Below are 26,033 nucleotides of genomic sequence, written 5' to 3' on the forward strand. Positions count from 1 at the left end.
TAATATCTAAACTCATCCAGTAGTAGGATATATATATGGGATAGGATGGTTTGACGGCAAGTTTAATAAACTCTGATCTGACATCTACTTGGCTCGGTGATCCATATGGACTTTTCACGGTATTGTTATAGTTACGGATAATGGCTTCTATAACGAAGACTCTAAAGTACTAGAGTCATGAAGCTAGATTCTGACCTTCAGTTTGAACAATTAAGGAATTCTTGACGAAGTTCTTCCAAATGGTGGAATTTAATTTTCCGTCCCGCGTTGCCTTGGTACCCAAGGTAAATACTCACTGGGCGCTTTGTGCTATTTGCGATAGGTTGGTGTGAGTACGGTACAAATGGCACAGAATAAAGTTAGTATAAATTCAAAAGTCTTGTAATACGCATGAAGAAATACACTTGACTTAATTAGTTGAGATAGTATTTGAAATTTTATGTCATTCGACTCAATACGACCTACCTGCATGAAGAATGCAACTTATTATGCAGTTGGCACGTCTTGGCATTGGGTTCGTCTATCAACTGACATATAGGGTCTCATCCGATCCTACAGCAGGTCAACGGGGACCTGGCCGGACTGCAGAAAACCTGCATGGCCGAAAACTAGCTTTAACCGCCCCTATAGCCAGCACGGCAGCGAGTATATAGGGGGCGATACATCAAAACCGGGCTACTAGCGTATAAATATTTACGCGTCAATAAACATGAAGAGTAGCATGTTAATAACACGAAGGCCCTTAACGTAGTATCGGCTTTATTCCTTAAGGAGAAAAGCTTTGCCTGCGGATATGGATCTGACCCCAAATAAAATACATGAGTGGGAGAACGGCACAAGCTGTCTTTGGTGCGCTTGTCTCCGTCGCGGGCCTCGACTCGTATTTCAATTGTATGTCGCGGGAGATCTTACCCCAGAAATCCGGATATCCATATTGCTTCTCCACAGCGGGTGAGAGGCTTTACCCCTGGTTCTCGCTCATTATATGAACAAGACAGCTCGCCGGTGCGTACCTGGACATATCGCACGCTCGTTCGAATTGCATGTCGATCCCGCATGCACACTTCGGTTGGTTGCATCTAACTAACTAACCTAGCCGCTTATCTTACCTCGAGATGCATTACCTCCGAGCTTTACTCTTTGCGACTCTGTCGTCGCTCGCCGAGGCGAGCTTACAAGTAGTACCCGGCGCTACTTGGACTACGGTACAACCTTTTCAATCCTAAAATACAAATCGTCGTAGCATAACCCCTATTCCCCCCTATTTTCCCCTTGCTAACCCCTTTTTCAATCCCATCTTCAACTCCACAACAGCTCCACACCAAACACAACCTGCTGTATAGGCACTCAGCCGCTAACATATCCTCGTATAGTCAAACAATGAGCACTTGCAAGCCCACGGTGCCGGTGTCATCAAGGTCGGCTCTACATACTACCTAATCGGCGAAGACAAGACGGAGGGAAGTGCCTTTCAGAACGTCAACTGCTACTCTTCCCCAGACTTGGTGCAATGGACCTATGTCGGCGCGCTCCTCTCGCGTACCGCCAGCGGCGACTTAGGCCCGAGCAGGGTCGTAGAGCGACCGAAGGTCGTTCATAACGCCAAGACGGGCAAGTACGTGTTGTACATGCACATCGACTCATCCAACTACGGGGAAGCCAAGGTTGGCGTGGCGACTGGTGACTCCGTGTGCGGCAAGTACACGTACGTCAACTCGTATCAGCCACTTAGCCACCAGAGCCGTGACATGGGTCTATTCGTCGACGATGACGGCGCGGGTTACTTGTTAAGCGAAGACCGCCAGAACGGCCTGCGCATCATGAGGTTATCCGATGACTACCTCACCGTGGCGAGTAGCACGTACCTGTGGTCTGACAGCATCGAAGCTCCGGCTCTGCTTAAGCTGAATGGACGCTACTACATGTTCGGCTCGAAGCTCACCGGCTGGGACCCCAACGATAATGTGTACAGCACTTCGACATCTCTGACCTCGGGGTGGAGCGCGTGGAAGACATTCGCCGACGCCGGCAGTAAAACATACACCTCACAGACCAACTACGTGCTACCAGTCGGCAGCAACGCCGCCATCTACCTCGGCGACCGGTGGGTGAGCAAGAATCTCATGGCATCGACATACGTATGGCTACCCCTAACCATCAGCGGGACCACCGTGACCATGGCCAACGCCGAGTCCTGGGTTCCAGACCTATCCTCGACATCGTCTTCCTCATCGAAAGCCAAGCCGTCGGAGACAGCGTATGAAGGCGAAGCCGCTGTATATGGTGGCAAGACGCGCAACGTAAGCTGCAGCGGGTGTTCTGGACAGACGGCGGCAGGCTATGTGGGAGGTCCGGATAAGGGAACCGTGACGTTCCGGGGAATACGAAGCGACGCGAATGCGCGCACAACCGTGCGCATACGTTACGTGAACGGAGACAGCTCGGCGCGATATGCAAACGTGCGAGTGAACGGTGCCGCTGCGCAGAAATTAGCATTCCTACCAACAGGCAGCAGTGTGTCTAGTAGCACACTACACGTCGATCTTAAGTCCGGCAGTACAAATGAGATAGTCATTGAAGGCATAAACGATGGATGGGGACCTGATATTGACAGATTGATAGTTCCTGTGCAATAAGTCTAGTATGACGATACTAGATTAAAGAGGTTGGAGGAATGAATGATATTGATACAAAGTATATAGAACCCGAGGTATCATGAGCTCTAACAATGTAGGCTCTGTATGTTGACACTGCGAGTTGATTGTCATACGTTAGAAGTGTTACCCCCCAACTTGTATTTCCACATGCGCCTTTCATACCAGTCAAATTTGACCTTCCAGGCTCTTCCATTCATATATGTATACCAAGCCCCCAAAACTAAATGCTACATTGCTCTACAATCCCTGCTAGAAAGCTCGAGGAGATAGACGCTTTAGAAATAGCATTGGCAATAGCCGCCGGACCAGCCGAGGAAATAACAGCTAAGCAACACGGATTCGAGGGATAATCCCTCGCTTGTTTCACACCCTCTGTTCGACAATAACAACAACATTCGACAACCTAGGTAACGACGCCTACCACCTCCCCCCAACTTGCCTCCAACGATACGGCAACATTAGAACCACACAACCTTGCGCCCGTCCCCTCCAACTCCCTAAAGGGAGGATTGACAATTATTATTCTGGAAACTCCCTGAACTAGGAAACCATTTCGCGTTGGATAGACCGTTCTCAGACGGTAACATATAATAGAAATGCTAGGAACGACATGTTCCTAACAGTGTTGACATATGCGGCATGTAGGCTTGCAGTCAAGACTGCGGACCAAGTCATTGCCCCATAGTGGCGTAGCTAACTCTATTGGCAAGATAGATATTGCCTTAGGTAGTCATTTGAAATGCCCGACTAGTATTAAGTTTTCGCAACTGGCGCCCAAGGAGCTGTGCCTACAATAATAAGTCGCAAATCTCGTCTGGGATGGGTGCAATACTATGATATAGCAAAGAAAATGGTATCAAGTCGTAATGAGCCATAAACGCCGCGCCAGGTCCTGTAAACAAACGTGTTGCAAGTTGATAATGTGAATAAACCAGATGAGTCCAGAGGCGAATTCACTAAGACGTAGTGTCAACTGATCACCAGCCTTTCTTCCTGGCAAAGCGCTTATTTAGCAAGGCCAGTACCTTCGTGACATTGAATTGCACGTATTCCAGATCCAAGTCGTCTTGGTTGTCCTTCTGCATTTCTAACAGGTCGTCAAGCTTCAGGTCAAGTTCTAATAGACCACGGTTGCGCCCTATATGCCAATTAGCTGGGGAACAAAATGAGCCAGGCTTATTATAACTAACCTTTATAATGTAGCGAAATGACAAAGGTCCCCGGTAGAGGACTTGTGAAATTGAAGTAGATGTTAGCTCTCCTATTGTCGGGAACATTGCTCTTCTGGATGACACCTTCCTTTTCTAGCTGTTGGTGAGTAAATTTGTATGGTCCAAGAACTTGCTGCTTCTGCTGCTTTCGTCTCGTGCCTTCGGATTGACTTCGTACGTTGTGAAGATAACTCTTGTATGTCTCGAGTTGGCCAACAAGGTACGCGTTATGATCTCTGATAGTCTTGTAGACTTCTTCGAGTTTAGCTGTCTCAGCGATTACACCGTCTTTCAAGGAGCCTAGATGTTGTAGCTCCTGTTCGACCTCATCCCTTAATAAGCCAAATTGGTCGGACTTATCAATAACCTTCATCTCTTGAAGTTGACTAAGTAGTTCCATGGCACGGATACCTTTCCGAACCATCACCGCGTCATTTCTTGACGTAGCCGCCGCATCCGCAATTCTCTCTAGACGCAGGGGCCGCCGGGCGACTGAGCTGGTAGCAGGGATAGAGCGCATAACTTGTACGAAGATGGACTTGGCTTCCATAAAGTAGACTTCCTCCTGCGTGATGTCTAGGGCGGCAGTCAGATCGTCTATGGCTGTCTCCCATCGGCTAAATAGGGGAAGGTTGATAGCCCTATTCTCCTTTCGAGGTACTTGTGTAGGTGCGTGACCTAATTCGGATATAATTTGAGCCAAGTGTGAATTTTCGTCCTTACACAGTTCCCCACAATGCTTTTCGATCAAAGAGTGCATGGCATATATCTCGTTTAGGGTAATAGAAAGCTCAAGGTCCTTCTTCGACAGCGCTACGTAATTATCCATCTCGAGACTCTCATAAAAATCTTGGACTTCACAGAGATCCAACATGAACTTGTTGACGCGGTCCTTGTTCTGTTGGATGAATGGCTGTAACTTGGCCATGTATGGTTCTTTTGCATACGATGGCTTATTAGCCAGGTTCTGTAGCATCTTAGCGACCAATGTGAGAGTTCGGCGTGGTCGATCAGACGGCACTCCATCGATGAGCATGTATGATTTCGGTGTGACGATGGCGGGATTGATGAAACGTAGGAAGAAAAAACCACCGATCAACGTGCAGATAACCTGATCGTTCGCGTCGGGATACTTTCGTTTGGTCAAACTTCGAATCTGTTTACATATCCATCGGATCCCATAGGGGGCCTCGTCAAGCCCATCAATGATTGTTTGTAGGAAACCGTTGGCGATTTCCGTTAACATTGTCAAACGCGGCTCTATAATTTTCTGTACCTGAGGATTTTCCGCTGCTTGTTCGCCAGTGATCCCCCTAGGAAGTGATGGCGGAAGGCTACCGGTATCCTCCTCGATCTGTTGACACATGCGTTCGTAGACTTTCAAAGGATTGATCTCAAGATCTAGATCTGTTAACTCGATTAGGCTGTTGATTCTCTGTGCCAATACCGATCGCAAGAAGCTCTGCCCCGGCCCACGCCTAGTGTAGGTGGTCATCATACGAGAAACCGGCGTATTGGCTCGGAGAAGAGATGAATATTCGGGAGTCGTATCAAATTGGTAGGTAAGGACAGACTGGATACAGTTAATCAGAACCACGCCATCACGAGGGGATGGTTATCGACTTACTTGAAACATAGTCAAGAGGAGATGTTCTTCTCGGCTTTCATACTGGTTTCCATATATAGTAAACATAACTGTCTGCAGAAGCGAGTCGATCTCAGACATAGAAACCAATCTGCAGAGATGTGCAATATGCCTGGGCTCAGATTGCAACAAGAACAGAAGATTACCATATTTCTGCGTTTTGTCGTCGTTAGGAAACGCGCCCTCCTGTAAGTCGGTCGCGTCTTCGAGATGGCTGGCCACTTCGTTTTGCTAGATATCCGTTTAGTCGCGATGGTATTTATAGGACAGGAAATTTGACAAACCTCTTCTAATGCCATTCGATTTTGAATAAGTAAAGCAATTCGAGAGTCGAGATACCGAACATCCTTTTCAAGGACAAAGTTCTTCTTCGACTGCGAAGAGATTTTAGACTTCAACTCGCGCAGTATCTTCTGTGCTGTAATCCACCCCCAATGTTAGCATTGTACCATCTCACCGAAATCAACTCTCGTGACCCTCTTACCTTTTGCGAGATCATCTTCAATTTCTAAATCCGACTCGTTTGCCGACATAGATAGGTACAGAGCTGACATAGACATTCGCTTAGACTGTCGCGCCGAGCGCGAGCCCTCATAGGAAGACATGGTGTTTTGACGCGATATCGGTTGGAAGGAGGAAGACGAGGCCGTCGACGCCCTAGATGGTGTTTGTAACATGACTGACATGTTCGAGAGTAATAACTTAGTTTCAATCGTTCAATGGCGTTAATGCCGCTCGCTGACAACACTATAGTAGCAAGCTAAGCACAACAACGAATTGCGATCATTCCAAAATACCAAAACATCCAACTCAACACCGAGACACGCCTTTATCGAACCTGCACTGTCGTTATATTTACAATCTATCGGACTTCGATAAGTATACTCTACAAGAGGCAGTAGTAGAAACAGTCGAGAAATTGTCTCATCGATCGCGTAATGCTAGATTTATGTTGAATTGCTCGATCTACAATCGATATACGTGGGCGTGAATTATTCCGCCAATGCGTAGAATAGATCGGGGTCGAGGAAGGCACAACGATCCAGCGAGGGCCAGATTAAACGTGGTTAAACCGGAAATGTTTCGATTTTCGGGTAGTTGATTTAGATTCCCGCAAGGGAGGTTTCTTCTGACTGCTTATCGATCGGCCAACAAGGTGGGCGAATGCGTATGGATGGATATACGTATAAAGCCAAGAATCGACTGCGATTAAATAAGACAATCGGGAGTCTTGTGGTCTATCACCAATTACGGAGAGCGGGTATCGTGATAAGTTTCCCGTCCCGGATTATATCGACAATTTTCGGTTGGTCTGCTACTGAAGGTCTGACAACGTAGGGCCGGTCTGAACGGACGATGAAAGGGCTGCGCTGGGTTGCGCTGCGACAAAACTAGCCGCAGAATTGGAAGAATTAAGTCGTACACACGGATAAGTCTCAAGACATAGGGTCCTCAAGAGGTTATGCTAGATGTTGCACGGAATTGGTTGGAAATTGACTAAGACGAAGAAGGCGAGAGAGGGGTCGGCGCTCAATGACTGGGCTGCGACAGGGCGCAAGATGGTCGGGGTGTACGATTGTGTGGTGTACAATAATAAAGGGGTGGGAAGTTCTTGTCTTGGATAACTGCGGGATGGTGGATGGGTAGAAACACTTTTTTGGGGGGGGCCTTTGGGGGGGGAAACTCGAGAGTGTATGTAGGTAAAGTGGGTGAATGTAGATGTATGTAGTAGGTACGCCTATAGGTACCACAGCCACGTTGATAAAATAATAATAAAAAGGTGATAATTCGGTTAGATAGTCGGCTGCATGTACAAAAGCAGAAGGAAAGGCTTGACGCTATCGATTAATCCGGAAGTGACCTGGGTCTAGGTAACACTAACAGTATATAATAGCTGTAAAGGGGGAAGGAACATGAAGATACCGTAAAAGGTATTTAGTAAGTATTATTTAATAATGTGAAATGTACCTATATTCCGTAAATGCTTAAATGATAGACGTCGAAGATAAAAATTCAATTGTGAAATCAAGATAAAAAATAGATGTCAGTTAAAGTATGTAAGGTCAAAATACATAGGTAGTTGTAGCCTCGATCCTTTTTTTTTTTTTTTCGTTCTTCTTTCTTTTTCATCTTCCCTCTTAGACGAATGAGAGAGTCAGATAACGTCGAGATGGGTGTGTACTGTACCGTATTTGTGCATGTCAATGCCGGTCGCTGTCAGGGATGGGCTGTTTTCTGTCTAGCGGTCTAGCGGTCGCACAAGTCACTATAATATGTTTATTTTTAAAATCTCTCTTCTATGTATGTAGATATGTATTATAGAGTTATGTATATATTAGGTTAAGGATATATCCATTGTAAGCGGAAAATAAGAACCTTGGAGGTGGGGGAAGCGATTATGGGTCGACTCCGTCGGGAACGGTTGCATTAGTGTACATTTTAACGTTATCACTTAGACTGTATGAAGTATGTACTCCGCGTAGGCGCTAATTAACATAACATCAACATCACCTCTAACCCTGTTCATAAATTTATATAATAACGATGATAATCAAGCCATGGGAATTTGTTTGCGAGTCCGAGAAGTCATAGTATCATCCCGATACATTTTCAATGGCATGGAAACAAATCAAAACAAATAGCTATCCCAATCTTTATTACGAGTAATATATTGTTGGAACTATTTGAGAGGATGGATGTTATGTAGCATACACGGTAGTGAAGACGGATTAAATCCTAAGATATTTGGCTAAGAAGCTATAACTATCAATATATTTAAGATACATTATTCCATGAAATACTTCGTGATGATTAACAAGCATTACGGCACAGAGTTGATATGAAACATAAACAGGGTTTGGTGTAAGTAAAGAAGCGTGTTTCTTCGCATCGGTCTCTCCGAGGGAACTTTACTATGGTATGATATAGTCAACAATAAGGCGACTAATCCTTATGTATAAGATTTATTAACCATAACTCGTATCATTATGCCGTTTCGAAACAAAGTGAAAAAGACTCGGAGTGAAGGAGTCCCATTGTTAAGTTTTATGAGGATTCCGTTTCTCCATAGGATTAAATTCATCTATACATCCATGCATCTGGATACATTACTATATTAGTTCTAGCGTATATATTAGCATTAGTTATCTAAACTTTAACAAGTATGTCGTTGTACATAGGTAATGTATTCCTTTTCATGGCTCTCCACTTATCCAGGAACATCATCCATTTGCCAACCAATAAAGGCTTTGTCTGACAGGGGGAACCAGGGGTAAAGAACTCAGAGAGTGCAAAGGGTTCCACCAAACTAATGAGAAAAGGTTGTCGGCGCAAACTTTCCGACTCCACGTAACTTAGACTTGTAAGTTATCGAGATAATGCAATTTATGAAGTGCTCACCAATAAAAGACAAATGCTAAAAGGATGACTCTCGGTCTCTGCTCGAAACAAAATTCCCGTCTCGTACGAATCAGATTAGACATATCCCATCTGCCTAAAATTACTTACTTTATGGATATGTTGTGCATAAAGCGTCGAGAAAAAGAAATTTTCTATCCTCTTAAGCGGGCGGCAGTGTCGCATTTTCTAATTTGGCATCTCGAAAATAAGGCAGCCCACAGCTGTCTTGTTTTGTTTCAACGCATGAAGTATTATTAACATGGGCGCTTAGAAACGTCATGAAGACATGACTAGGACAGAAAGGGATAACTCGACGGCAAACCAACCATGTCACCCCGTCAGCTTCAGCCACCTATTTTCTAAGAAACCCAAAGTAGTTGATGAAACGCTCACCAAGAGATACCGTAGTGTATTTCTCTGCTGTCCGGAAGGGGGGATTAACTCTGATTCGGCCGCCACCGTGTAAACCGTTATCCATCATCATGCAGTAAATAAAGCCAAGATTCCACCCGTCTGCGAATGGCTTTCTAAATATGTTAGGCACTTAACATACATCTCAGTACCAAATGTCTACGTATTGTACAAATTAGGTACATTATACGAATAGGTATAGACATTGTATAAAGGATACCAACATAGGTTAGCCGCTTTGCGGGGACGAGCTTTGCGTCGACGCTACCGCTGCAAGTTACTGCGAGTTACTGCAACTTATTAGGTTAGGTTGAAGCTGTTAGATTGGCATTCCGTATCGAATTGTTGAACCCTGGTGTCGCTATGTAGATTCGACACGTGGAAATCTGTTCTGCTTTCACGATCTACCAACGAGTTTCCCGTGAGTATGTACATTACGTTAGGTACCAAACCTAGGGTCCAGGCGACCAGGCAGGCGATAACAATCCTCGACCAAGGTATGCTTAGCCTACCACATGTTTGCGAGATCCGTTCGTTTGTTCGCCCTATTCCAAGCTTGGGTTACCACAAATCCACGATCCGCCAAGAAAGGCGATCAAGTCAAGATAAGCAGTAGCAAGGGTATTGTTTCTTACCCATCGTCAGCTACATTTACTGTATGGTTTACCATTAATTCCATCCTTGAGAGAATAATAAGTCTATTGCATATTTCTCCCTTGCTTTTTCAAATCCAGTCATTAGTATTCGATATTAAATGAGAGATACTTCAACGCTTAGGGGCTCCAGACTCTCGGGATGAACTACATACTGATAATCAAAGGTAAACCATCAAACACATGCCAAGAACCAAAAAGCTCCCACTACGATCACCCCAGATGAATTTCATTCGTGGGAATAGACCAAGATGCACTTATTTAGCGCGCTTGTTCCCGGTACTTCTGGGGTTTCGGAGTATTTTAGAATTACGACCGTCCTCTTGACCATCGTGACTATGTCGGGTATGTCCATTGTCAGCTCAACCTAGCCTAGTACATACGTACATTGATCGGGAGACAGGGCTGCATACACTTTAGTGCTGCAATGCCATCCGCCGACGCAGGAACGCCGTTGGGTAGCGAATCGATTCTCAAATGCGTACCCAATACCAGCACGTCGGGGCGATGCCGTTATCCTTTCAGCGTTACTAGTCTCGTGCTGGAATTTTGATGACTGCAGAAATCTCGAAACATCGTCCAAAGATCCTCCTGCTTCCTCGCATGGATGCAGCGCATACCTGCGTACATGTGCTTCGTATGACGAGCCAGGAGGAACCTTAGCCTTGCATATGACAGGTCTAATGTTCACCAGATCTGATAACACATATTACTGTTTGACAGTTGTGACGTAGTGACACCCGTCCACCACGTATACAAGCTCTGCACCGCTATTCCGGGGACAGGCAGCTCTTGATATGATATCGGTTTCATATGCTGTCACTCGACAATCTTGTATTCCATATACCTACATCACTTATGCTCATGTGATGCAATATTTACGAATTTCTTTGTCTGTTCTCTCAGCTCTCAGCTTTACGAGCCGGTACCCTTGTCGATCTCCATCAACCGTCCATTTCGCCGGGAAAAGTAGCCTCAGCCACCGTTTGCCATGGCGTCTTAACCCGACTAGATCGATCACTTCGTCGTTTTTGTTAGTCGGCGACCATAAATACTGCAGAATTTCCACAAGGGGCGATTTATTTGACGCATTGTTGAATCCATTTCCCGTCCCAGGAAACCTAGGTCCTAAAGTCGTCTCTACATTATGATAGAAATGACTACATGGTAGGGTGGTTATTTGTTGGCTGGGCTAGTCTAAGCTGAAAATGCCAATTCACACGAGAAAGCAAACTTACATACCACTCCTAAGTGCAACTAGTGCTGGTGGTGCCCAAGATATCATGAACGTAGCCAACAACATCCTAATAGAGTAACATTAACAGCATTCATCATAACAACTCAGTATTTAACTACTATACTACAGTTACAATGTCAAAAGCGATGCTGAAATTTTTATTGTACGCTCATTTAACCTTTACGAGGTCTCAAAAAATAAAAATAAAATAAAAGACTCTTCTTTCCGAACACGGGAATCATCATACAGTTCTACTTATTGATTATCCCATCCCCTTGTCTATGTACCAACGCTCTGAAGGGCACAGACTTGATATCTATCTAAAAAAAGAAATCGAGTCTCCCGCACTTACCAAGTACTGAAACCCCTCCTAGGAGTTCCCCCATGGGTCAATCCAAGATATCTATCGATATCTATAAGCTATGGCCACTTATGTACTTCATGGTTCTGTTTATCACCATTACCGCTACGCCGATCATCTATGGTCACGCAGCTTTACTAAACTGTAGTAGGTTAAGCAATCGACAAACTCTTTAATTAGGCTACGCTAGGCCAAACCCGAGCCGAAGCCGTTATTCACTTTATTGCATTGCTACCTCTTTTAGTCTATGGACGAATCCCCACACTCGGGGGTCTAAGACTTACTATGGTTGTAGAAACATTTACGCTTCATGTTAGAGGATTGATTCTCATAACATTGCTAATTCTAACTCCTAACCCCAGAAAACATTTAGAAATAAACAGGGAAATAAATAGCGAAACAAGGGAAACACGTCTACTCCACATCACCTCTCTCTCTTCCTTTATATACAACTTGGTGTTTTTTTTAAAATATGCATAGACCGGCCTCCCGCAATACTCCCCGGTCACGTACAATTACTAGCTGCGAGAATTCTCAGGTTTGTGGAATTGACGCGAGGGCAACGAGTGAGCTCGGATAGGCCTTTGAAGGCTCTCCCATGCGTTGCGAAGTTCCTCTGCCGCAGGTGAGCACGGCGGAGGGGGTTCCACGAATGGGAAAGAAAAGTAGTCCTTTGGACCACTGTCATCGTCAGGAATCTCTTTTTTAAACCCCACGGGCGCTGTCACGCGTCGGCAGAGCGCGTTGCGTCTAAGGAGCGTCGGTTTCGGTCCCAATGTGTTTTGTCCTACCTGGTTTGAATCTTGATGGTCAGGTAGATTGCCTAGAGGATCTAGCACCACCACATTCCCATCGCCCTTCGTCAAGACCGGCGGGGCTGCCCTAATCACGGAGAGAATCTCGGGAAGTAACTCATAGGAGAGTTTCCGTGAGGGGCTTTTTAAGGGCGTCTCCTCGTTTTGAGACTGGCCCGTGGTTGCCTGCCCTCGAGTCGACATCTCTTGTTCAGCGTGTTCTCTGAACGAGCCTTTTCTTAACGAACCTTGGCTAGACATAGTATGTAAAGTGAAAGTTGTATTCGATAAGATCTTTTTTTTAGTTTTGGCCTGAATAACTTAGATATTGGTATTTTAAGGATTGGATATGTGAGATCTGCGTTGGATTTGCAAGTTGAAATGTTCACGAATTTATATTGAGATAGCCAACTTAGATACTATGTTATGTCCTTTGTTGTTCATAGATCGATGAATGACCTTGTGCGCGAAGTCGCATATATTTATGTTTCTGTTGGAACAATTCAATTTACTCAAGCAATGGAAACAAAGAGATTGTTTGTGAACTTCTCAGCTGTTCGGGAACACTCTCATTGTTCACCAACTTACATTCTTTGCAGCCTAGTTAGATTACTCATCGATATGCTTGAGATTCTACTAAGTCCATGTAGTTTCCAAACAATAATCTTAAGGGTTTATGGCCATGTGGAAACCCATTACTTATTTTCAAGGCCAATTTTGAGGCTCAAAGTCGAAACTCAAGATATTACCTAAAGTGCTTGAAATATCGCTAGGAACAACCTCGACGATAATAAGAGAGCAAGTTGAAGAATTATTGTTTTGTTTATTATTCCTAGCCTTCCTCCCCTATTTTACATAGTGCAGAAATGTCACATCCTGTGCGACTTCATTGGTATACCGATAATCGTAGCAATCATAAACATCATAAAAATCATTAACAAAGGAGGTTTCGCGCACTTACCCCCTTTCCATAGTCGCCCATTGATATCCCCTAATACTCGCCCGCCTAGGCAATCACCAATTCAGTATGCCTTTAGGGTGGTTAGCATCCCGTCTAAAGTCTCGGCGAATACCCCTTTTTCGATAAATTTCCGAGATCTCGTTATTAATCTGCTCCCGCTCAGTTCTAGCTTTTTTGCACTTCGCCATTGCTTCCTTATTATCCGGGTCGACGGTCGTCTCGTGATATAAATTATGATGCAACACCTTCACCCCAGCAAGCTGTGCTTGCAACGCATCTAACAAGTCGTATTCACAATCTGTAAATGCGAGAGTACGCGGATCTTCCAGATCTTCATGACTGCTGGGCTTCTTTTCGGGCTCCTTTACCTTCCTCTGGTCTTCTGTATTATCCGAACTCGAGCCCAGAGAGCCCGGAGGGGGGATAAAGGCGATATCTGGGAGCCGCGTGATAGGTGCCTTTTTGTGCTTGATACAGTAGTCTAGGAAGTCCTCGACACGACTCACAGTAATCTCCTCAGGCTCCGCCCGACGACTCCCTGATGGAATTATAAGTCGTGGGAGGGATTTGTGTGTAAGGCGAGTATCCTTAGTAGACATTTTGCTTAGATTAGGGTTAAAATCGGAGAAAGAATTGGTTTGAAACAATATTGACTGTAAAGGATTTGTGTGGATCAAATTTCGCTATCTAGTTAGAGGAACGGGGGATTATATCGACATCTGATTACATGGTTTGTATAGTTCATCAAAGGAAGTAGATACATAACAAGGGAAATGTTGAATAATGCTTTTGATAAAAAGTGGCATTGCTAAATTATGATTTCTTTTGTATCTTAATATAGCATGGTGGTCTAGAACATCTATACATAGGAGTTGCCTATACGACCTCTCCAAAGCATCACTTTGTTACGACTAGTTGTTGTAGTGCCAAATCGCTGGGCTAGAAAGTTTTGATTAGCTAGAAGTTCATCGCCGTGGCAGCATAGCTCCTGAACCAATATATGGATGGTAGAGCATATTTATCATAGAAGAATTAGGCATATTGAAGACATATGGATGAGAAGGTATTGGAAAACCGTGATAACTACCTTCTGACCTACTTACCTGAGATACTCAGCTAGATATAATATACTAGTTAAACAAAGACATTTCAAACAAGATTAGAGTATGAATGAACGAACCAGAGGTAGAGAAGTATATACAAGGAAGTTATAACTATAAAATAATTCTTAGGAGGTAGTGTTACGATATATTTGAAGCTTGATTTAGTCTTCCTTTGGCTACTGTAGAAGTGGTTAGAGGGCCAGAGGTGTCACCTAGGACACAATATCTAGTTCGTGCAAAGTTAAAATCCAATACAAATCATATTTATTGTAAGGAATATATGGTGATGTAAAAGACAATAATATTATTAATGGATGCCCTTGGTGGTTCCCGAAAAATGGAACCCAAGGGGACCAGTCTGAGACATCGCTTCTAACTGATGAAGCCCGTCTAGTAGTCTATATGCAACCGCCCGTAATGCTATGCATGAAAAACACCCCCATAACCCAATCCTATCATACAGCCGTGAGTATCGTTATTCAACGTATGAGGTAACCAGCTCTTCCCACGTATTCCTAGCTCATACTGTCTCGTTGCGCAAAGGATTAAGTTTCATACTGAAGTTGTTCTTTGCGGAACCCGCGTATTGGTCCACCTTGGCGTTGATTCCATCCTCAACCTTGTTAGAATACTCATCGATCTTCCCATTCACCTTCCTGCCGACAAAAGTACGGAAGCAGCCGTAAAGGCCGGTGCAGAGCCAGAAAACGCAATTCACGAGATCAATCCAGACAGCGCACTTCATTAGTGCGACGCTGGTGCCCTCGTACTCATCTTCCTCACGTTTGAGGAAGATGGCGGCAAAGGTGCCGAAGAGGGCAACCCAAAGGACGAAGAGGATAAGGTCCCAGGCAAAGAGGCGGTGGGACTGCAGGCGGCCGAACGGGTTGGGGATAGAGTATAAAAGACAGGTGATGCATGAAAACCCGGCGACGAATAGCGCGTAAATCCACGCGGCTGACTGACCGTTCCCGTGCCTATGATCATGGTCGACGCGACGTCCATATAGACCACAGACAACGACGGCGAGTACGAACTGGATTCCGCGGACGACCCAACGTAGCCATGTCTCGTAGATGTACATCTGCTTGGTGGCGGCACCTTTGCCAAATCGTGTGATGAGGGATTTGATAGCCATTATTTCCCTTTGCTTTTTCTCGTCTGGCTATTAGGTATGTATATGAAATTTTGCTGAGGCTGTATATGATTCCAAGATAATCTAGGCAAATAAACGATAAATGGTAAACCGTAGAAACCTTCAGTTAAAAGACTGTTAAGTAATTATATGCTAATGATGCTAAATGAATGCAGAGTGAATCAAAGACATCCAGTGTCGTATGTGTTAGAGTAGTGACGAAGGAAACATGTGTACAAGAAAGTAGACTCAGTCCTTGAGGAACATTGAATGATATTTAAATATGAAAACAATGGAAACACAGCTATATTTGAATCTGTGAATCCATTGACAAACAAGCGCCCAATACTGCGTAAGTTGATACAACAGGGCCAACAAAGATGGTCAACTGGCCTTTGAGCTTTCAGTCGCAGGTCAGTTCGAAAGGCTTCTAAATCGGGAGTTTCCCAATTGAAGTGCTGTTGGCCAATCAAGGACCTAATCGACAGTGGTCTGTGCTTGTGGTTTTGTCCCTTGTCCAGCGGTAACAAAAAGAATGACTGGCTATGGTGCCGTCCAGCTTGAGACGCAGGCGCTTAATAACCCATCTCAGGCTTGAGTATGAAATTATGACAGCGCTAATAGGCGCGGCGATCCATCGTGGTGGTTCTTGTATAATTGAACCATCACGTACAAAAGGGACTGTTTTTTCAATCTCGAAACAATCTGACGTAACTCTGTTCGTTACAGGTAACACAACGTACAGTGTTTAGTGATGATATGTTGACTGTAGCGAGAGACGTGTTGAGAGACGTGTCAAAGAGCGAAACTCGGACTGTACACCAGCTATGGTTCTACGCTACAATTTACCCATAGTAATATGACGAATAACTTGTAGCATAAGGCAATACTAAAACTTACAACTGCCAAACTTTTAACATGTAACTATTATTTGCGAGGAAGTAATGTGTCATTGCGGAAGATTTGGAATATCTTGGGCATTGTAGAAGGCCCCCTTAAACATTTGCTCTTGTTTAATTTCATATGTCGATAATCTGAGTCGACTGTTTCTATTCCATCACCATAGAATAGATTAACGTCGGAAACATAAAATTGAGAAAGAATCGGCTCGCTAAATTGATATATGGCAATGCAGAAACATACCTACCTGTTATAAGCGGATAGATTATCCCGGGGAAACTGGAGGCGGATGCCATGTGCTTGCCCCGAAAATCTTGTAGTGATAGCATAGAGTCGGCAAGAGAAGTCTCAAGTTTCTTACAGCTCTTGCAGTCCGGTGCGGGCGACTTACTGTGGATCCTCTAAGCGTACCTCGGCAGTGTGTAACCCCGGTACTTTCAATCTCCAACTTCTCCAATTGGTCATAATTAAGAGATCTTAGGCATGACCTCATCATTCCCTTTACTATATCCCCCACATTCTCAGCTCCAAGTAGGGAGGAAACTTTGAATCACATGCCAACAATATCTTAAGTTAAGACGTACACATGACACGAGTAATGGCGAGGGAACACTAAAACATCCCAAGTCATAGATGTACACTAAGGTATGTATTCCTTTCCCCACGAATCCCCCGGAATTTCTATTTGACTCTTACGCGTAGGTCCGCTCCGCCTACCTAGGTTATTATTGTGGAGTTCGGCCCCATGTTGAGAGCAATGTCGCAGATTCTCATTGCCAATAGCGAAGCATTGAGTGGCTTAGAAGACGTGTTAGTGCATTTGTAAGGAGCTAAACAGTAGCTGCTTGCGGTATAGGTTCCAGAATAGGCCGAACATTACAGGGTCCCTTTCCAGAATCACATGTTGAGCTTACAAGCAGCTCTTAGCCGTAAGACGTTACAGTACGAGAGCATAGGCTCGGTAAGAAAGTCTAATCGCCGAGCCTTTAAAGCTATTAGAATGGCTTCGCGCCAAACATACCTAACTTTTTAATTCCTCTTCCCTTTAAAAGATATCTTTCCTTTTTCCTCACTTGTACTTTTACCCATTTTACGTTACTGCTATAATTCCAAATAGATATTCTATTTCTATATACCCAGAGTTTTCCTTCAGTATGTCCAAGACATTTTCCAAGAGCGACGTCGCGTCGCATAACAAAGGCGATTCTCTATGGATCGTTGTCGATGACGATGTCTACGACCTAACTAAATTTCAAGATGATCACCCTGGTATGTCCTCACTTGACCTCTTTAGATTATTTTACATCATCACGATGCGACTCCCGGGATGTTGAGAGCTCAGCGCAATGCATTTATCTAAATCAAACAGGCTCAAGTCAAAATAGCTAACCATAGTCTCATTGCCGTATAGGTGGGAAGAAGATCCTAACCCGAGTTGCTGGAAAGGACGCGTCCAAGCAATTTTGGAAATATCATAATGAGGGTATTCTCAAGAAGTACAAGCCATCACTCCAAATCGGCTCGTTAGATACCAAGCCCAAGTCCGAACCAACACCAGAGCCTTCCAAGACCTACGCTGCTCCTCAGCCGACGAAGGAGACTAAGAAAGCCGTTGTTCCCTCTACTGCGCAACAAGAGACTGAGGCGCTGGAACCATTCGGTGCTCTTATTCCATTTGCGGATCCCAGTTGGTACCAGGGTGTATGTCTTCGCCTTAGCCCAGTTGAATGTCTCAATTATCCTTGCTAATTATTTGCTCGTAGTTCCACTCTCCTTATTTCAACGAATCCCACGTCGCTCTCCGAGCCGAAATTCGCGAATGGGTCGAACGCGATATCGAGCCGAATGTTACAGAATGGGACGAAAAGAAAGAGGTTCCACGCGAGATCTTCCTCGAGGCAGGTCGTCGTGGTTATCTTGCTGGCCTGCTAGGTGTACATTACCCTAAAGAGTACACGAAAAATACTGTGAAGTCGGTAGCACCGGAACAATGGGATCTGTTCCATGAATTGGTCGTCACTGATGAACTATCACGTGTCGGATCTGGCGGCTTCGTCTGGAACATTCTCGGTGGCTTCGGTATTGGTTGCCCGCCACTCGTCAAGTTCGGCAAGAAGGCCCTGAAAGACCGCATTCTACCTGGACTTCTTACGGGAGAGAAGCGGATTTGCTTAGCAATTACGGAACCCGACGCGGGAAGTGATGTTGCTAACCTAACTTGCGAAGCCAAACTGAGCGAAGACGGAAAACATTACATTGTTAACGGTGAAAAGAAATGGATTACGAATGGTATCTGGTGTGATTACTTCACTGTCGCCGTACGGACAGGTGGCGAGGGTATGACCGGTGTCTCCTTACTCCTTATCGAGCGTGACTTCGGTGGTGTAAGCACAAGACGGATGGACTGCCAGGGTGTATGGTCGTCTGGTACTACGTACATCACTTTCGAAGATGTTAAGGTGCCTGTTGAGAACCTCATTGGCAAGGAGAACCAGGGTTTCAAGGGTAAGCAAGCCTCAACATCAATTCCTGATTAGGGTTACTAATTTTGAATCCAGTCATTATGACCAACTTCAACCACGAACGTATGGGTATCATCATCCAATGCCTGCGCTTCTCCCGTGTCTGCTACGAGGAATCCGTCAAATACGCGAACAAGCGACGAACGTTTGGCAAGAAGTTGATCGAGCACCCTGTGATCCGCATGAAGCTAGCGCATATGGCGAGGCAGATCGAGGCCTCTTACAATTGGCTAGAGAACCTTATCTATCAATGCCAGAAGATGGGCGAGACAGAGGCTATGCTCAGACTCGGTGGACCTATCGCTGGTCTCAAGGCCCAGAGCACGCTCACCTTTGAGTTCTGTGCGCGCGAGGCCAGCCAAATTTTTGGTGGTCTGAGTTACTCGCGAGGTGGCCAAGGCGGCAAGGTCGAGCGATTGTACCGCGACGTACGCGCGTACGCTATTCCTGGTGGTAGCGAAGAGATTATGCTTGACCTCAGCATGAGACAGAGCTTAAGAGTCGCTAAGATGTCGGGTATGAAACTGTAAGAAGGGGAAGAAGAGTTACGATATGTATATACGGGACAGTTTTTTGTTCCTTTTGTGTACGAAGATGGGCGCATGAATGGGAAATTCGGATGGTGCGTTCCAGGTTTTGCATGGAAATTCGAGGCTTCGAGTTGCAACTCAATAGGTGCCTATTTATTATTATCACATTTCAATATTTTGATGAAGTTTGTCAAATTTGAGTTAGCTGTCAGCTGTGAACCTGAAGTTCAGCATCCCGTCGAGCTCGTGACAGCTCCATCCTTCGATATGTTGATGAAGAGGTCCCCTTGCAGAGTTACCCGTGAGGAGTGGATTGACTACTCGACTACGATGATCATGCGTGTCAATACGATAAGCAAATTAATTCCCTTAGAAAAGTAGTTGCAGTAGTTAACAGCATGTTAAGTTCCCGAGGTCTTATACTTGCATGTGAGAGATTCTATAGCCATCGTATGGATGTCAATGGTTGGGCCAAAGTGCTCCCCTTGAAATGAGGTGAGTCTTGCCATATCAAGTACAGTTAGAAGACTGCCTTGTCATCACAAGGCCTATTCTATTTTGGAGTTTCTTCAATATGATAAATCTAATCATATTTATTAGTTATAACCTATGTGAAGTTGTTCGGTTTGTTTTTTTATGCCTGTTTGAGTTATATTTCAATAGGTCTAGCTAGAGATACCTTAGCATAATACTTGTGATTTTTCACATTGCGCTTCTATTACCATCAGTTCCGCAACATTACTACCTGTCAAGTCAAGTAAAATCGAAACCGAGTTTAAGTATCGCAACTATTTGCCTACCTCATTAATTTCAAACTGTTCCCTTTATACTTGGTCAGTGGTCTTAGCCTTTATCCACTAGTTTGGTCTTCTATTATATCTATTCCCAGCACTAGGTTTCACTCTTGGTCCAATGAGTCTCTTTATAAGGGCTTCTTCGATGCAGCTATACCTTATCGATACCCAGTAGATGATTTCTCTACTCTTAGTCTAAATAGGGGGTACTTGACAAGACCCTCACCGTTACTCGGTGTGTGCTGTGTGACTTCAGGGGCTCCGCTAGATACATAATATGATGGTTCATATAGCACAGATATCATGGTTTCTGTCTTTATTTTCCTTTTTTTCCTTATATAAGTTCAACTCGCAGATTGTTTTATTATAAATAATGTTTTCACTGTAAGAAGATGCTCTCGACTCTGATGGTGAAATCACTTGTCTTTGATGCAATTAAGTCCATTCATCTTGTATTGGTAGTAATGGAAAGGCTGTCTTAGAAAATTTAAAGGGTTCATTAGGTTGCCAATTAGGCATCTATTTGGTCTCCATGATAAGTTCATTGCCCAGTTCCTTACTTTCAGTTGCCCCCAGCCTCTAAGGTAGTTGCCTGCTGCGTAGAAACTGTTACTTTAGTTACTTCACGAAAATACGGATACCCAAGCCTTTTCACATTGATCGTCGTGGTAACAGTAATTTTCCTTAGGCACAAATAAAAGTCGATTCAGCCCCGAGGAAGACACAACTCTCAGCTACAGCAACCACAAAAAAACTTATTTAATCCCCCTTCCAGATATTTCTCAACGCATTCAAACTTCAACTTCCACAAACCATCTCTACACAATACACAACATCAGTAACACATACAACATTTGCCAATAGAAGGTAGGAAGGTTTTAAATATTTCCTACTTTCCAATAGCCTAATCCAACACATCTTCCATCAATATCTAATACATCATCAATAACAACAACACCAAGACCCAATACCTCCAAGACTAACTTAAATTAATTTCATTGTAATTTCATCAATGATTTTTCAACATTACTAGGCCTATCTACCAAATGATCCAACATTGGAGTATATCTCTAAACTATTCTAAAGTCCTTATACCTAACACCGGCACCGCCATGACACCCATCAATTCGCCTACAGCTACTTATCCTACGGCCCTTCTCTATCTTCTGGGATAGTTATTTATATACGAATACTAACTAAGAGTTTACTAACTAGGCAACACGCTCCTCCACACGTATTTTTAAACTCCAACTTGTCTTCATCCACAATGCGATACATCAACGCTTCCGATAACTACCAAAATGCCTCCTCTAGCGAGGCGTCTTCTCAATACGGGCGCTGTTCGTATGGCGCGCGTGCGGAAACGCCTTCGTCTCCCTGGTTTCAAAATGGCTTGATTAGTTCGACCGCTCCTACTTTTGGAACTCATCCTCCAGATCATAATAACAGCCGCTCTTTCTGGCTAGAAGATAATACAGCCAACCAAGGACTTACATACTTCGATCCAGTCTTCCCATCCCCGTCGATCCACCCAATATCTACATCCCGGTTCTTCAGTACACCATCGAGTGGGGGAGGTTGGGGAACTAACGGAGGATATATTCCTATGGGTCAAGGGAATTCCTGGCTCGCTAGAAACCAAGTCCCTCCAAGCGTACGGGATCAACAGCTCGCCATCACTGGTATATCGGAGAACTACGGAGGCAATATTTTCCTGCCCTCTAATCAATCCGCAAATGTACCCGAGAACGAAAGCACTTCGCTCTGGTTAACTAATCTTCCGCCTAAGTGCACTCATCAGATGCTCCTAGGCGCTATCCGCAACTGCGGGAAGATATTTGCCGCAGTCATCAACCCGCCCAGCGAGTCTACTAACCGATTCAGACAGCGAGCTCCTCATACAACCTCGGCGTCTAAGCTAGTCTTCTTCGACCGTTCTGGCGTCGACAATCTTCTCGCTAAGTCAGAGGCAGGCGAATTTTCAGTTGAAGGCTATGTTCCTAAGATTAAGATGAACCGTATTAGATCGGCACCGCGCGACCCAAGCCCGCACTGTCGCGTCCTACACATCGAAGGCCCTAACTGCATCGTGAACGAGCGGTTCCTACACGCCTTCTTCCGGTCTAAATTCAACTATGAGCTAGAGGCCGTCCTGACATTGTCTATTAACAGCTTGTACACTCGTCAGGAGTGGCGCTTTGGAAGCTTTCGTTGCCAAGCCGAGTCTGCGCGCCAGTCGATTGCGCGAGAGAAGACCCGAACGGACTTGTCTGAGCTCGATACTCAAAACTGGAGGGAAGTCTATGTCTACTTTGGCGTCGACCCTTGCGCTCCTCCGCCGGGTTTCTCTCCATAATCGCTTCATCTACTTATCTCCATACCGCTTATAATGGTGACAAAATAGTAACGCTTACAACTTGAGCACATTTGGCTTATTCGGCCCATTGATACGACTAGTCGCCATTGCAGTCTCCTTTGTTGAAGCACATGATGATCGAGGCTATTAATATTAGACTGGGATGTGCATAACATAAAAGCATGGACTGGACTTTAGATGGAATAGTATCTTCCATAAAGTAATAAAATCCCAGCTTAACCCCAAAGGCACATTTGATATATGGTACTTTATATGCTTGATTATTTTATATTTGATTTGATATCATCTTGTTCCTTTCGTGATAGTGGTTGTAGATGAAGGGTTGCCAGGTCAGGGGGTATGTATTTAACCGCTCCTGATATATGTATTTATACAGTAGTATGATATGAATAGATGTATGGCATAAATTCTTAGAATAGGGGTTGGACCCGCTTAATGACGTGAAAAGAATATAGAAAGAATATAGAATACATGTCGTCATATGGATGAATGTGTACCAGGAACAGTATTCATCATCAAGGTAGTTTAAGAACTACTCTGCCTTATAAATATATAAAACAAGTATAATACTATTTCAACACGTATAATCGAGAAATTGTTCTTTAATTTATTATTATTAATTTAAAAATGCGTCTACTCGGAGCTCGGAGTTCCCTGGTGTTTCCACTGTCCAGATTGCTCACTTTCGGTCAGCGATCGGCCAGTTCTCAATCCCATTCACAGTATCAAGAACAAAAGCAAAATTCAATTTCAATAGACCGAGCAAGCGCGACAACAATTAAGAGCCAAGGAAAGAAGAAGACTATGGCAGAAATAGATGCTGAATTACAACGAAAGATGTCGGGACTTTCCGGCGACGGTGGAGAGGCCGGAATAGAATACGAGGATGGGAAGCCAGTGGCGATGAAGCGAGGCGTGAGAGATGTGAGTGTCCTCTTTAATACGTAGTCAATAAAAAAGGTCTATTGTTAAACCCCTACGAGTTTAAACTTAGGCAGCTAACCCTAAGTATAATAGAATATGTTTCGTTACATATAAGTACAGCGTCTGTGAATACCAATACATCAACACTGGGCTAAGTACCTAACTCAAGATCATCTACCCACTTTCGGAAAGCTTCGAAGTGTCAGTGAAATTACCACATTCCATTTCGATTCCACAAGCGAAGAGCTATATCGGAGAAAGAGTTACAATAAATTTGTATACATTTTGACGTGTAAGAGTCTATCATTCTTTTAACTATTTAGTTGAAAGACAACAACAATATTATTATAAACGACTCCTTAGTCCTTGATAATTCACTATATTTGATACAGGTAATCATGTAAAAGAGGTCATGATAGGAATTAACTAATAAATATCTCACTTGAGATACTACTAGATTTAAATAACTTTATCTAATGGTACATACCTATCTATTGCTAGAATCTCAACGCTGCCCTATCATAATCCCCATACTGTCCTATCATAAACTCGCTCATGTGCATCACGGTAACATGGTTTGCACATAGCAGGTACCCTGCCTCCTTCTGGTATAGTCAATGGCGGGAGGGGCTCCCCTAATGTAACCATACCAAAACCTATGACATGTCTGCAGACACGAAGAGGATGTAGCAAATTAAAGCGGCACATGGGGCAAGTAGGTTCACGTCCCCTCTGAGCACATTCCGTCATCCATCCTAGCAGACAATGAATGCCTATCATGTGTCCACAAGCGAGGACAGTAAGCTGCTCCCCACCATTCAAGGAATCAGGGAACCTATCAGGATTAGTTGGATGGAAGAATCTAAGTTTTTCCGAACAAATTGGACATTTTATGATAACATGTACTTCGGGCTCCAACACCTCGGGATCAGGTTCATGTTCAAAAAGGTCGCGGACTTCGCCGTATAAGGTAATACCGCTACGAGTTATAACACCCGTGTCATTGTCGGATTTCTGGCTTGCTCTACCTTCCTCGGACGGACTCTCTTCTTTGTCGCTGACATTGCGGGCTTGGACGAAAGCACTTCGTATAACAGCTCTTCGGAAGAGTCCCCCTGGGTCGGAGAACAGGGTTTCCGTGTCGGAGTCCTGGCTGGATTGTAGAGCCAGCCTATTCGGTACTCCTAGTAAACTTCGTTCCTCCATCGGATTACGGAAAGATAGTTCTGATAGGTGTACGTTCCTCAGGCTCGCATGCGTTGAAAGCAATTGTCCTAAAGGCGTTTCAACACCAGGACGATATGGAATTGGGTTACCAAACATTTGCGTGCGTGTTGAGTTGTTCACTCCTCCATGGCCACCAGGAAAGTGGGGGTAAACAATCGGATAGCTCGTATATCTATCACTCATGGTTGCGTTTTAAAGGATGTTTATTCCCAATAAAGGTTCTTTCTTAAGATATTAGTAGTTATGGTATTTTATGTAAGTATTCACGAAAATGCTAATTGCAATTTTTTGGTGATGTCTTCGGTTTGAAATTAATTCGTAACCACGGATGTAGTGGTTATTATATACTTCTATTCGTAGTAGTATTGTTTGAGAACGACATCTAAACAGCGGAGTATAAGTTAAAAGTTAGAGACTAGTTTATGAGCAACAGTATTGTTCTTATACAACGTAACTCTAAGCAGAAATATAGTATGTTGATATATATCATGATAGGGTATTTTTAATATTGATACTGTACATTTATTTATGTGGATATTTAGCCCATTTCCTTTTCACTCTCCTCCTGTGAGGATTTATGCCACAGCTTGGCTAAAATCCTCTGCTGAAGTCTCCATGAACCGCCCCGTAAATCGGACTGTACATAGGTGTCGACCTCTTCCGGTGTTGGCCATCTCCATGAGCCTCTGGTATCTGTAGTATTTTCCATCCGGGATATCAGATCTTCCTTCTCTTTATGCGTAAGACTCGGACCGGCAAAAGCTTGAAAGGCGCATAGCGTCTTCGCTATCAGTGCATACCCACGACTTTCTATCCTCTCAGCTTCTTCGTCAACATAAGCCCTTTGTGTTAATATCCACTGTAACAGTTCTTTCATCGTAGCTATGTCCTCTAGGAAAGCTAGAGCGCGCATATATGCGTGAAGATGAGCAGGGCCTACGTTATGTATAAACTGAGGTACTTCGAGCCTCTTAGACTCTGTTCTGGATATCCCTATCGGCATAGTGAGTTGAGAGAATAGCGACCTTAATTTTTCTAGTACATCATAAGAATGATGTATTAAAGGAATCTCAATCGTACTGTTTTCGATTGCTGATGGATCTCGAGATTCCAGTCGGGATACAGCCGCTTTTTGGACCGTACGACATATATATAAAAAAATATCCGGGTCTAGTCCTGCTGTTTTCTGTAC

At 44.2% G+C, this 26,033-nt stretch overlaps 6 protein-coding genes across 6 annotated transcripts; 4 read left to right on the forward strand and 2 right to left on the reverse strand.

The window, feature by feature from the left end:
• Positions 1-1,115: 1,115 nt before the first annotated feature.
• Positions 1,116-2,636, forward strand: GL218_04851 (uncharacterized protein; the record flags this gene model as incomplete). Its single annotated transcript, XM_033581481.1, has 2 exons — positions 1,116-1,205; positions 1,374-2,636. The coding sequence occupies 2 exons, from the start codon at positions 1,116-1,118 to the stop codon at positions 2,634-2,636; spliced, it is 1,353 nt and encodes a 450-aa protein (XP_033435523.1).
• A 998-nt stretch (positions 2,637-3,634) lies between these two features.
• GL218_04852 (GTPase-activating protein) lies at positions 3,635-6,190 on the reverse strand (the record flags this gene model as incomplete). The annotated part of the gene is made up of 5 exons (XM_033581482.1): positions 3,635-3,795; positions 3,848-5,441; positions 5,496-5,744; positions 5,798-5,931; positions 5,998-6,190. 5 exons carry the CDS (start codon positions 6,188-6,190, stop codon positions 3,635-3,637), a joined length of 2,331 nt encoding a protein of 776 aa, XP_033435522.1.
• Positions 6,191-14,952: 8,762 nt separating this feature from the next.
• Positions 14,953-15,570, reverse strand: GL218_04853 (uncharacterized protein; the record flags this gene model as incomplete). Its single annotated transcript, XM_033581483.1, has 1 exon — positions 14,953-15,570. One exon carries the CDS (start codon positions 15,568-15,570, stop codon positions 14,953-14,955), a length of 618 nt encoding a protein of 205 aa, XP_033435591.1.
• A 2,051-nt stretch (positions 15,571-17,621) lies between these two features.
• On the forward strand, positions 17,622-19,519 carry GL218_04854 (Acyl-CoA dehydrogenase; the record flags this gene model as incomplete). The annotated part of the gene is made up of 4 exons (XM_033581484.1): positions 17,622-17,736; positions 17,879-18,168; positions 18,231-18,972; positions 19,026-19,519. The coding sequence occupies 4 exons, from the start codon at positions 17,622-17,624 to the stop codon at positions 19,517-19,519; spliced, it is 1,641 nt and encodes a 546-aa protein (XP_033435192.1).
• A 2,400-nt stretch (positions 19,520-21,919) lies between these two features.
• On the forward strand, positions 21,920-22,669 carry GL218_04855 (uncharacterized protein; the record flags this gene model as incomplete). Its single annotated transcript, XM_033581485.1, has 1 exon — positions 21,920-22,669. The coding sequence occupies one exon, from the start codon at positions 21,920-21,922 to the stop codon at positions 22,667-22,669; it is 750 nt and encodes a 249-aa protein (XP_033435191.1).
• A 648-nt stretch (positions 22,670-23,317) lies between these two features.
• GL218_04856 (uncharacterized protein) lies at positions 23,318-23,728 on the forward strand (the record flags this gene model as incomplete). Its single annotated transcript, XM_033581486.1, has 2 exons — positions 23,318-23,614; positions 23,708-23,728. 2 exons carry the CDS (start codon positions 23,318-23,320, stop codon positions 23,726-23,728), a joined length of 318 nt encoding a protein of 105 aa, XP_033435190.1.
• Positions 23,729-26,033: the final 2,305 nt, after the last annotated feature.

This window comes from Daldinia childiae (assembly GCF_008694065.1).
Source record: "Daldinia childiae strain JS-1345 chromosome Unknown Scaffold4, whole genome shotgun sequence".
Taxonomy (NCBI): Eukaryota; Fungi; Ascomycota; class Sordariomycetes; order Xylariales; family Hypoxylaceae; genus Daldinia; species Daldinia childiae.